This window comes from Dermacentor silvarum, chromosome 3 (genome assembly GCF_013339745.2).
Source record: "Dermacentor silvarum isolate Dsil-2018 chromosome 3, BIME_Dsil_1.4, whole genome shotgun sequence".
Taxonomy (NCBI): domain Eukaryota; kingdom Metazoa; phylum Arthropoda; class Arachnida; order Ixodida; family Ixodidae; genus Dermacentor; species Dermacentor silvarum.
Window position 1 is genome coordinate 175,484,152 of NC_051156.1, and position 13,141 is coordinate 175,497,292.

The 13,141-nt window shown below is 42.1% G+C and overlaps 1 protein-coding gene across 2 annotated transcripts; it reads right to left on the reverse strand.

Annotated features, from left to right (window-relative positions):
• Positions 1-511: 511 nt before the first annotated feature.
• LOC119445041 (peroxynitrite isomerase THAP4-like) lies at positions 512-4,062 on the reverse strand. Of its 2 annotated transcripts, XM_037709367.2 has the most exons (4): positions 3,695-4,062; positions 2,652-2,828; positions 2,214-2,445; positions 512-1,886 (listed from the first exon to the last, which is right to left on the reverse strand). In XM_037709367.2, the coding sequence occupies exons 1-4, from the start codon at positions 3,874-3,876 to the stop codon at positions 810-812; spliced, it is 1,668 nt and encodes a 555-aa protein (XP_037565295.1). In that variant the 5' UTR covers positions 3,877-4,062; the 3' UTR covers positions 512-809. The 2 variants fall into 2 exon arrangements, with proteins under 2 accessions (XP_037565295.1, XP_049519886.1); XM_049663929.1 differs by lacking the exon at positions 512-1,886 and having other exon boundaries at positions 2,037-2,445.
• Between the last annotated feature and the right edge of the window lie 9,079 nt (positions 4,063-13,141).

A 13,141-nucleotide genomic window follows, 5' to 3' on the forward strand; every position in this document is an offset into this window, starting at 1 on the left:
ATAGGACAGACTTCAAAACGTAAGTGCCTAATGGCAATGACATCAAATACCAAAAATATCATGCAAAACAGGATTGCATAATATAAAAGTGGAAAACATAAGAGTAAGTCACATGTACACAAAATTCACTGACAAGTAAAGGCAGGTGACTACGCAGAACTCGCAAATGTTCCCAGTACAGTACCTTTTTTTCTTCTCTACATCAAACAGCTCAACCCAGTCCCTTAAGTTTATACACACAAAAAACAAAAACAGGCTCTTTTTCCACTGTACAGCATCACACATCTATTTTCAACGCTCCAGAACATGCTCGGTTCACCTATTTCAAGCTCAAGTAAGTGACACAATGCAACACGAGACAGAAGTTTGTTAATGGAACATCATAGATGACCTAAGCTGCATGGAAATGGCACCAACAGTGTGCAAAAATTGGTCAATGCCTGTGTGCTCTGCGATATCAGTGCACTCTAAAGAACCGCAATGAAATAAGAACTAATCCGGAGCCCACCATTACGGTGTTTCTCAATGACCACGTCCAATTTCGAAACAATAAAATGCAAATAGCTCAAACAAATAATGCAAAGTGAGTATCCATGGCAGATGAGATCCTTGGCAACACAGAGCAAAATAAGAAAGCTATGAAGGCCTCAGTCCACTAGCTAATGTTTCGGCAAGAGCACTTGTCGAAACCCCCGGCCAGCCTAGACGAAGACAAGTCCTATTATCGAAATGGTGCCTAGCGCACTGATGCTCCCCCATCATTCATTCATTTCATTTTGTGTAATCCAGAGTGAGGCAAAGTCGATTGTTCATGATGCAGACACGACAAATGACTGTTGTTGTTCTTTGCGCTTAATTATTGGGAGCTGGAGGTTTGCTAGCACACAGCAGACATGAAAGACATCCGTCATGCATGGGATAAGCTCAGTTGGTACTTTGTTGTTCAAGACATTATATATTCTAATCCTCTGAATCATTCGTTCGACATGTATCCGCACTTGAGCGATATTGTAAGTGTCCCTAACCTCCTCTGGCGTAAACTGAGAGGCATGGAGAAATGGAGGCATAACAAGAACAGCATTCTGGTTTCCTAAAACTGTCTGGATGCCTGGAAATCCCTTATCGGCAAGAACTGTATCCCCAGGTTGAACAAGATCGAGGAAACCAGAATCAACTGTAATGTGGGCATCAGACAGTCTACCACCATAGGCTTTTGAACAAAAACAAATCATTCCTCCTGGTGTTACAGCCACTAAAAACTTCAGCGTATATGCGCCTTTGTAATTTGAGTACAAGACTCGTTCTTGTTGCACAGTTGGTGGCTGCTCTGTACGTATTTCTGTGCAGTCAATAATCATAGTGCAGCTAGGATAATGCATCTTAAAGCTGTCTGGCATTGTGGCCTGAATCACTCTTGGTGGGGGGCGAAAAATCCATTGTTTAGTGGCCACCGCGAGCGTTTTGAGAACACTCTTGAAATGCCTTGATGCCGACGTTTCGCTTACCGAGAAGAGAATAGCCAGTGATGAGTAGCTGATTCCAAGCTTTAACTTCAAAAGAAACAAAAGAAGCCTATTCTCAGCAGTGACGTCACATTTTCGTTCTGAAGGTGGAAGCATGCTCAGAAGCATTGCAAACACTTCTTTGCTGACACTGCACAGGTCTTGCAATGCATTTGCAGATTTAGCGATGCTGTCGTAGCCGGAGAAGTAGCTGGTTCTGTGGTCAGAGCCACTATGCCTGCTACTGACCTCTGGCTTGTGTTGCACACTGTTGTCGCATGTCTCAAGATGTGTCACTTGAGTTGATGTCCCTGACTCACTAATGAAGCACATGAACACCGAGAAATTCTTGCTTGACACGCTTCTTTCTTCAGTTTGTGTTTCCTGCGTGAAAATGCAGTAAGAAAGAATAAATACATCCATGTTGGGTTACAGTGGCAGCCTCATTTTTATCAGTCATAACACAAAACTTTATCGATGATAAACAAACATTTCAAACTAGCCGATCCAGAAAAATGCTGTCACATATTGTGCATCAAGTGCTGCACTGAAAAAATGAGAAGGGAATGAGCAATAAGAGTACAACACTGCTAACTTGCTGCCTATGCTACACAGGGAGGCGTAACTGAGCATGGTATAAGAGCGAAGAACATATTTAGCTGTACAATTTCAGGCATTCAACTTCAGTTTCCGAAATTTTCAGGAGCTTACCACAGATTTTACTGCAGTGCAAAGCTCAGCAGCGACAGTGGACAGTAGATCCAAGCCCTCTGTCGAGCTCCGCTCGTACAACAGGTCTGTACTAGTTGCTAGATCAACTGTGGTAAGGCTGCTGGTACCAATGGCTCCTGTCTCAGCTGTGTAGGGAGAAGCTGGTCCAGGGGAATCAGCTGATGCAGGAGTAGCCAGTGATGCAGATGACCCAGAGTGCCGCTGCTTCCACCTGCACATTTAACAGAAGCTTGGATGTCACTGCTTTTTGTAAACACACAAGGATTTTGTTTTGGGCACATCTACATGCATGCATTCACATTTACTTGTAGAGACAACTGCATCATGGCAAAGCTAAACGGGAAAAGATGTAACATATTGAAGAGTCCCAGCTTTTGATGCAAACAAGCCCAAGTAGCACATCAGAGAGAAGCTTACCTATTAAATCTAGCCAGCTGAGCAGTAGATGAAGTGGACCTCTTCTTGTACACGGTCGGGAATATTGTTGGTACATAACCTGGGTGGCTTTCAATTGTGCTTTTCTCGCCATTCACAAAATGTTTGGAACACACCCTCGAATCTCGATTAGGCTGCCAGCTAGAGGAGTCCTCAAAACTGAAATGAGTAAAACATGAGTAATTACCATCCATCTGATGCAACAGGTGTAGCAGTGTCAATCAATGAAAGGTTCATGATTAAAACAGCTGGACAACACGCTGCACTTTAAAAATTATTTGTCTAAGTATTACTAACCTCACACACTTAATACACACTGTTTTCTCCCCTGCTTGAGCGCCGCAACAAATTTTCGTCATTTTTAATGTGCAGTAGATTATGCACTAATACAACATGAATGAATGAATGAATGAATGAATGAATGAATGAATGAACCTTTATTTGAAGAAGTGACTTGGCAGTCGAGGTGGTAGGGTCCCTTATTCCAGGAATAAATAACATTAATGAACAACGCAATGTGGTCAGCGGACAGGAAACGCTCATGATAGCACAGGACCCTTGGCGTTTCTTGTCCGCCGGCGTCAACCACGACAACGCCGCGAAGATTATGTAACATCGAAATAAAATAAAACACGACCATAACGGAGGGCGGCTTCCGGTGAACATGAAGTTTCTCATTCCTTGCAATGAACACGGCTACGAGTAGTTTCATCGTCATTCTCAAAAAACAAATGCCACAAGTCGGGAGAGAACAGTGCGTCGCAAACTAGTTCCAAATATCGTATTGCATGTCATTTATTTCGTCAGAACGATTTCCGTAATTTTAAACCAAAAGTATGCAAGAATATTATCAACCTACAAACCGCGAAACATTGATCAAACAATAAACTGTGACATTACGCGACCGCCTCGTAAAAACTACCGGTTCACTGTTACCCGATTGCTGCTAACTGAAAAATGAACCTCGTCCTTGGCTGCTTTGGTAACGTGCAGCGATTTCTGTTTACAAATATGAATTCACTTACTTGACTCGTCGCACGGCGATAATCCATTTTTGCCTTCGTGACTTCTCCCAAGGCTTTGACGGAAAACTGTACAGCCTCACGCCTGGTGTCCCTTCGCGACTGTGGCAGTCTTTGACAGAGCAGTACCTGCGCCCACTTTTCTTCTTCACAGGGGTGCGACCACACGGTTCTGATGACGCCATCGGATCTTAAACTAGAGAAAACAGGCGCAGGTATTTCGGACGCGAAAGGCAAAAGCTCAAAAAGACCACGCTGTACCCGCGCTGAGCAATGGCAGCGAAGAAAGGCCCATGCGCGCGAACGCCTTCAAGCTTCTTGCTGGGGTCGCCAGATGGCGCACCCTGTTCTTCAAACTGCATTGCAGGGTGCCTATGCCTAGTGCCTACGACGGCCGTGATTCGTGGCAAAGGAGAAAACCGCTTCCAGTTGGTCTGAACAGTGAAGTGCACGTTTTTTTTTTTTTCCGGCGGGATCCATCCTCGACATTAGCTCTGTTTTTGGCTGGTTAAGCTCTGCACCACCAGATGGCTGGACCGCGCATGCCGATCAGGCCGCTCACGTACGTCTACGAAGCTCCTTCATCACAGCGGTATGGAGGGGCTTTGTTTACGCCTCTGGCTATCCGTCAAAACACCCAGCTCACCTGTGGTTACCGGAATACTGGACACGCTCGGCACTGCGACAGAACGCTCGCAACGCACGCTGCTGAATCGCTCTCGCTGGGGATCGACGGCCGGGCAGCTAGCGGAGAGGTTGGCGAGCCTTCGTGCGCTGGTCCGGTATTTTGTAGCGATGCCTTTCCGGTAATAATGCCTTTTCGCGCTTATCGCGCTTTGTCAGTGGTCAGAGTGACGGTCCGCTCGCGTTATCAACGGGATCAGCCGGCCGTGAGCGGTGGATGATAAGACTAGTACAGAATAAGTCATAATGCATCGCTACAAAATCATGGCCCTGGCTCCAAGACAACCGGAAATAGACGACAACGTACGTCACAACATGACGTAGAACCAGCGCAGGTGGAGCTTAGCCCCGATCACTCGGCGAGCGAGTTGAGGAGGAAATGCATGGCTAGGGAGGAGGGTAACTTGTAATGGTCCGTAACTCTCTAAATATGAGGTGCTTCACTTAAATTGTGACGCGAATGTTTTACTGTAGCTGCACCCTACGCATCTACAAAAGGTATCCGAACCGTTTCAGGGACCCTTTAATTTCATCATACAGCCTATCTCTGCAGTCCTCGACTACACTTCTGTTCCCTTGGCATCCAATCCGTAACTCAGTATGCTGCCGGTTATCTGCACTACGGATTACATGGCGTGCCCAGCTCCCTTTTATGCTCTTAATGTCAACTAGGATATCAGCTCCTCTGGTCTGCTTTCTAAACCGTGCCTCTGTCTTCCTGTTTCTGTTGCCACCAGGATGGGAGTGGATATGACAAATGGAACTTAATGGAGCTAGGGCACACTAGCAGTGAGACTTCTTATGCTTTACCTATTGTTGCTGTACATAATAGCTGAAATTGCACCAACACGTTTTTCTCACCTTGTTATTTTCCCATAGCGGTGACAGCTAAATTTATACGCTTCAACAAATTTTACATGCAGTTTGTCTAAAAAAAAAAGACTATACTTGCACCTTAAGAGGAAGCTTTAGCTTGCCGTCTCCTATTCAAATACATGGGAAAGGAGAAATTGTTTTTCGAGGCAACCAGTGCACAGAATTTGATGGGGTTAGCTGCCTTTAAAAAAAAGTTTAAATCTAGTGACTGTTAGTTGTGAATTTTTGAGTTAGGTCGTCAATTTTTTAATAAAGATGGAAAAAATCGCAAATTCTCAGAAAACAGATCTATCGTGTTTACAAATCTGTAACTCAGCAATGAAAAGCGATACCGCAGTTCTGTAAATTGCACCTAATAGTAAATATAAAGCAGACAAAATGGATGTATTATACATGACTAAAATAAACCACTAATATGTGAGTAGAACTTTTGCAGAACCTTTGTAAGCTATGTAACAAATCACGTAAGATATAAATTGACATATAACGCTTATCCGCTCTGGATGCTCTAACACATGTAATATACAGTACTGTGAATTCTGTTCACGGTGCAGAGCTACCGAATTGTAAACTTAGTGCTTCTATTTTTTTTCATACCTACCAATTTTTGAAACTGTCATTTAAAACATTCAAGCCCTAAATCGTAATTTCGCTTGCAGCAGTCGTAAGACTTTCTCTCTCAAATGCAACAAATTTCATTAAAACCAGCCCAGTGCTGATCTCAGAAAGGCATTTTTACCTTTTACAAGTATTTGAATAGGCGGCATCTGAGTTGGGGCCAAGCTAAAGCTCCTCTTAAAGATAATGTGTATGATGCCGTGAGTCCTTTGATGCATGTACCTTGAGAGATGTTGCTCCTGCTCTTAATTTGTTTTTCAGTTAAGTTTATTTGATGGGTTGAACTTCGCATAAGAAAATAAGTTCTGAAGAAACGATAATACCTGACAGGCAGAATTGTCCTGAGGTTGAAGGCCAAGTTTTCTTTTATGACAATTTTTTTTTCAGGCTGTACTAGTTATGTCAACCAAATGCGATAAATTCAATATTGGTGCCTTTGCTAACTTTATACAAAGCAAATTAGGCATTCGAAGTGTTTCATGAAATAGTTTTAAATGCTTATAATTGATGACATGCTTTGACACCACCATAACCTCATAAAATATCTTCGTGCATGCAAAAAGTCCTTGCTGCGCAAGTCGTGTGCTGGTCTGACGTGGAGAACAAACCTGGCAAAAGGTAGAGCATATGCTCTAACTGGTTGTAAGCAAGACCCACATAATTGTATTTGCTTGGCAATTATCTCAGTATATTCTTATATTTGCCTGCAGGAACACTAATTATCTCAGCTGCTAAAGTTGACTGCACATCACTGGACACTGTGAGCAGAAAAAAAAATCTTTAATTGTGCAGTACTGCTTTATTGAAGTCATGCGACAGTGTGTTGCATGAGTAGCACCAAACTGGCAGGGACGCTAGCTGATTTCAAGACGCTAGAGTGATTTCAACAAAATTGTGTGGTCCTAAATGTCTAAGTGAAATGCACTATGCTTATAAGCTACAAAATATTTCCAGGCTGATCAGGCTAGCTACGCTGGTCATTGGCTGATGCAATAAGGCTCACTGAAACATGTCTTTTAAATTCACTGTGTGTCTCTATAGAATGTCATTAGTTTGCCAGCAGCCTAATGATCACATTTCAGAATGCCTTAACAACTCTGAGAAGTGCGCTTGCAGTTTTCTGCATTACGCAGACCGGACAAGTTGGCCATTAAAAAATTTCATTGATACATAACTGAAAATTAGATAACGAGGAAGATCAATTGAAATCACAGGATGGCAAACTTAACTGAGCTTCATACATCAAGGGTTTCAACTGTGCTTTGGTTAAAATAGCTAAACTTCTGTTAAGCACCGTATATTTATTTATTTCTTGCTAAAAGCATCTAAATGATAAGATGCTAAACAGTTCTTGCTCGTAAGGTCCATAGCGAAAATGTCAGTAATAAAATTACCAGCTGGATTACGTGATTGCTTAGTGGATATGTCTATAAGACGATGTCAGAAGGTGTAGGCAGGGCTGCTTTTAAGTAGAGATGCCGAATAGTTATGACAAAGGGGTTTGTTACCAGCCACTGTGTTGGTCAGGGATTAAGAACAAAGTGCAAGTCAGCTTATTGATGCTTTGCATAAAGAGAACGGAGAAACAGAAAACAAAGTAATGACAACTTGATTTGGGTGAGTTGGTTCATCTTGAATCTAACTTGAAGCAGCGCGAACATGACGAGGACAAGAATCGAAAACAAGCACTACCGGACGAGCGCTGTACGGCCAACTGGAAATTTTATTGAAGAAACAACCAGCTCTATAACATGTCAAAAAAAAAAGGTTGAAAGGCATGCGTGCTGCCTACAAGTAGAGGTGCTTATCTAGAAAATGGATCTTAAGTTTTGTTAGACTGAGTGATGCTGCACACACACATTTATCTTTGGTGATGTAGTAAACTTAAACTTTTTCTTTCTTTTTTGCTCTTTGCATGTTTCAGAAACCTAGCGTCACCGAACAATGGGGTACATGGGCATTTATTGCAATGCGCAGCTAAATGGATACCAGTTTTGACATTGTTTTTATGCTGCCTAGCTCCATCATTGAAGCATTGCCCAGTTTGTTCTATGTACACTTGTCCGCATTTTAACGGTATCTTGTTAGCGACGTGAGAGATGCACTTGGTGAATTTTTATTGTGATTGGGGTGCATTGCTGGCGTTTCCAATTTTTCATGGCATCGCATAGCTTGAAGAGTTTGCAGGGAGCGGAAAACACTAGTCTAATTTGGTGCCTGTTGGTCACTTTCTTAAGATTATGGGATAACTTGGGAACATATGGTATTGCGTGAAAAGGACCCTTTTCCTTTTCCGGCATTTCAGTTTTATTCCCGAGAGCTTTATTTTTTGCAGGAGTGTTTCACACACAGCTTTGATGTCGAAATATGGGTAGCCGGCTGTTTTAAGGCGTTCTATCTGCTGTAAGAGGCTATTTTCTATTTGGTTGCAACAGGACTTGTTCATTGCAGCTTGAATACATGATATGGATATTCCCCTTTTCACGAGTTTTGAATGGGCACTGTCATAGGGGAGCAAGCCTTTCTCTGACGTGGGTTGATAAGTGCAGCAAGCATGTTTATTTGATGCAAATGACATGAATATCCAAGAACTGAATGCTATATTATGTGGCCTTTTCAAAGGTGAACTGCGAGATAAAAATATATAGCTATAGTCATACTTTATTGATTTTTTATTTTATGTTATAAATACTGCAATCACCATGTGGTGATTTTAGCAGGGTGGCACAAATATAATGAATACATTGGTATGTACAGAAAATGCACAGGTTAATAAAAAGCAATATATATATATATATATATATATATATATATATATATATACTTTTATCTAGCATTAAGAAACGTATTTGCACCATTTTAGTTGACTCCCCAGTTACTCACATTTACCGCTACGTCGACGACTACTTGCTTCTAAAGCTATTGATTTGAAGAAGAAGTGAAAAATATTCTGAGAATTTTTAGTGCATACGGTGAGGGACTAGAGTTCACCTTCGAAAAGCCCGCATAATGTAGCATTCAGCTCTTGGATATTCATATTTAATTTGCATCAAATCAACACGTTTGCTGGGCTTATCAACCCAGGTAAAGAAAGGCTTGCTTCCCTATGACAGTGCCCATTCAAAACTCGTGAAAAGGCGAATAGCCATCTCATGTATTCAAGCCGCAATGAACAAGTCCTGTGAGCACCGAATGAAAAATTGCCTCTTACAGCAGATAGAGCGCCTTAAAACAGCCGGCTACCCATATTTTGTCATCAGAGCTGTGTGTGAAACACTCCTGCAAAAAATAAAGCGCTCGAGAATAAAATCGAAATACAGGAAAAATAAGAGAGACCTTTTCACGTAATAGCATATGTTCCCATGTTATCCCATAATCTTAAGAAAGTGACGAACAGGCACCAAATCAAGCTAGTGTTTTCCGCTCCCTGCAAACTCTTGAAGCTATGTGATGCTATGAAAAATTGGAAACACGAGCAGTGCACCTCTCATGTCGTTTAGAAGATACCGTTAAAATGCGGACGAGTGTACGTAGGACAAACCGGGCAATGTTTTCATTATAAAGCTAGGCAGCATAAAGACAATGTAAAAAACAGGAACGGTATTCATTTAACTAAGCATTGCAATAAACGCACATATACCCCATTATTCGGTGACACTAGGTTTCCGAAGCATGCAAAGAGCAAAAAAGGAGATTGTAGAAGGTTACTACATCACCAAAACAGGAGTTATATGTGTAAGGGCACCGTCACTCAGTGTAACAAAACTTTAGATAAATTTTCTAGATAAGCACGTCTACTTGTATGCAGTCGGATTGCCTTTCAACCTTTTTCTTTTCTTTTTTTTTCGTGTTTTTTGACATGTTATAGAGCTGGTTGTTCCTTCAATAAAATTTCCAGTTGGCAGTACAGCACTCGTCCTGTTGTGTTTATTTTCAATTCGTGTCCTCGTCTTCTTCACGCTGCTTCAAGTTATACTCAAAGTAATGCTTTCAACTAACATTTTTGTGTAACGTGCTTTTAAAGGAACCATTGATTCATTAAAGGAACCATTGAGCGATTGATTGAGCTGAAAATGAGCATGTTTATTTGTTTACATGCTAAATTGTACTTTTGGTTCACATGTCGTAAACAAAAACACTGTCCAGCGCTATTGCTGTAATATAATCATGTAGTCTGTCTCTCCTATGTTTAGGATGTGGCATTATTAAATGCTTTATGGTTTCCATATAAGAATTTCTTGGAAGTAAGCACTATCTGTGGATGTGTTCTTTCTATCCTTGTCTTCACGTGAACTTGAAATATTAAAGTGAATCATGCAGAGAAGCCGTACTTGTCATGTCACATGCACTTTTCCTGACTTTCAAACTGCAAAAAATCATTTTGCAGGTAGAAAAGAAGCAGACGGCTCGAGTGATAAATGAAGAAATGGCTTCATCTATGATGGCTCGCCCTTGCACATTGGAAGCAAGCTACACAAAGGCATCACTAGCCTCATCTGTGCCCTGAAACATGGTTTTGGATGCAAGTGTTCTTCAACGGGGCATGACCAGAAGATTCGTCACCACACACAAGGCTTAGTTCAAGATATAAATTTGTACAGGAGGCTAAAATAAATGACCCTGCATGCAGTCAATGTTTCTGTATTTGTGGTACATGTGACTATTTCAGGCAAGACACTCACTTGTGATTGTAGTTTTCTCCCAAAGTTGTGCCCTGCATTTGTAAACACCTATAATAAGCACACCATACATAACATTCCTGTGTGTTGGCCTGACAGTAGACTTAGGAAACATACAATGAAGTACATATGCACCTGCTACAGCACACCATATTTCAACACCCTCATAGCAAAGGCAATTATAATGGTCATCACACCCTTACACCCCATAGGTCAAAGGGTAATATATTGTTCAATACACCCTCAAGGGATAGGGTGTTATTGCAAATTAGAAGAACCATCATAAGGGCGTAATTCCCTATAAAAACCTGCGTTTTCAAGGATGCTAGGGGGTTAGTTATAGACACTCAAAAAAAACCCTTAGGGGTGTAAATTGTTTTACAGTGCAGTGGGTGAGTCATACGCAGAAAATTTTGAATTAATGAACCTTACTGCTTTCCTCTGTACCTTAATTTTCGAGACGGGTAATACTGTGTTTAGTAAATGGGTCCAAAACAACGCATGCATATTCAAGTATCGTTCTAATTATTGATGTGTACGCAAGTAATTTCACACTCAGGGGTGAATTTTTAAGCTTATGCAATAAAGAATATAATTTACGGAACGCAGAAGAGCAAATGAAGTGAAGTGAAAGTCTTTATTTCTTCTGTAGCTTTACAGAAACGGCGACAGGAGCAATATGCATCGAGGCCTGGCAGAGGCTCCTGCTCCGTTGAAACTGTTTGCCACAGTGAAAACTTACATGTAGCAACGTCGTTTTAAGATATTGTAACGAAGACAGCATTGCCAGCTAACAGATTAGGAGATGAATAAACACTACAAATGAAATTATTCGCTGCTTTGTGAAATGTGAGAAATTGTTACTATATTACATACACTCAATATATCATAAGAAGCCAACAAACAATAGCACCAAGGACAACATACGGGAAATTACTTGTACTTATTACTTCAATTAAAGGAATGATAAATAAATGAAAATGAAAACGGATGAAAAAACAACTGTCCGCAGGTGGGGAACGGACCCACGTCTTCGCATTACGCTTGCGATGCTCTCACCATTGAGCTACCGCGCAACCGTTTTCCCATCCACTTTCCGGGGTATTTATGTTTTACAACTAGAACTAACCCTGGGAGTTATAGCCCCTGGGAGTGTTAGCCCTGGGAGTGTTAGCACAAACCATAGGGTGGATGTGGAACATCCGCCCTATGGTTTGTGAGTGGTGGCGCTGGCTAACACTCCCAGGGTTTGTTCTAGTTGTAAAACATAAATACCTCAGAAAGTGAATGGGAAAACAGTTCCGCGGTAGCTCAATGGTGAGAGCATCGCACGCGTAATGCGAAGACGTGGGTTCGTGCCCCACCTACGGACAGTTGTTTTTTCATCCGTTTTCATTTTCATTAATTTATCATTTCTTTAATTCAATTAATAAGTGCAAGTAATTTCCCCTATGTTGTCCTTGGTTTTATTGTATGTTGGCTTCTTAGATTCTTAGAGGTTCTGTTTTGTTGATTACGTTTGCGTTTAAGTAGCTTATACGCAAGTACTTATCAAGGGCATCATGTCTCGGGGTGCTGGGAGTGTTGGTTCACGTTCCTGACGCGTACAGTTTTTGTCTCACTAAGCGTACTTTCTTACCCTGCAGTTTCTCGGCTGTCGAACGTTCCCACAGAAGCTTCCTCTAGCGTCACTTGCGAGTAGTCATTTTGAATAGACATGCCTGATCCTTTAAGCTCGCTGCAGTTTTCGAATGTCAGCTTCTTTTCGTTCAAATTTTGCGGATAGATGATGACCGGACGTTTGAGGCCTCGTCGCCCAAGCCTGTGAATGCGGCCTATAGATTTGCATTGTACATTCAGCCTATGCCTCATTCTTTCTGTAAGAACTTCTTGCTTGAGAATCGCTTCTCTTTCCTCGGGGCCTTCAGATATATACCATGAATAGTTATGTTTGATCACCAATTTCTGTCCTCCAGATCAGCAAGCTTCTTTGTCTGGGAGCCAATAACGTGTTCTATGAAATTTAGGGTAGTTTGAACTAGAGCACTGCACAGGCTCGGGCTTACCCGAAAGCCCGGGCCCGGCCCGGCCTGTGGGGCTGGTCGGGCCGGGTAAGGCAGTTTTTTCACGGGCCCGGGCCGGGCTCGGACTTTCTGGTGGTGTGCATGTAATGTGCAGCGAGTTATCCTCGCGCGTCTCGACTCGGAAAAACCTGTTGCCCCGGCGCAGCTTGAAGCTAGCAGTGCTACTCCTGTGTACTTCCCTTTTCTTCTTCCGTCGTATTTTTCGTTGTTTGAACAGAATCTAAAAGTCCAGAAAGACCGAAGTCGCCCCAAATCAAAGGTTGCCGCTGTATTCCTTACCTAAACCAATCTAATTAATGCTTTCAGCGCGGTGTAGGCGCGTTGGCGACTAGCTGATTCTTCAAAGGCGAATTGGGAAAACGATTACTGATAAGATAAGATAATTCGTCACGCAGCTGAAGTATGGCACTGCGTCCATCCTTGGATTACACGCATGTTCTCAACCGGCCGCCTAGCAGCAGCGCATTACGCTGCACCATGGAGGAACGAGAAGCTTTCTTTCTGCATTT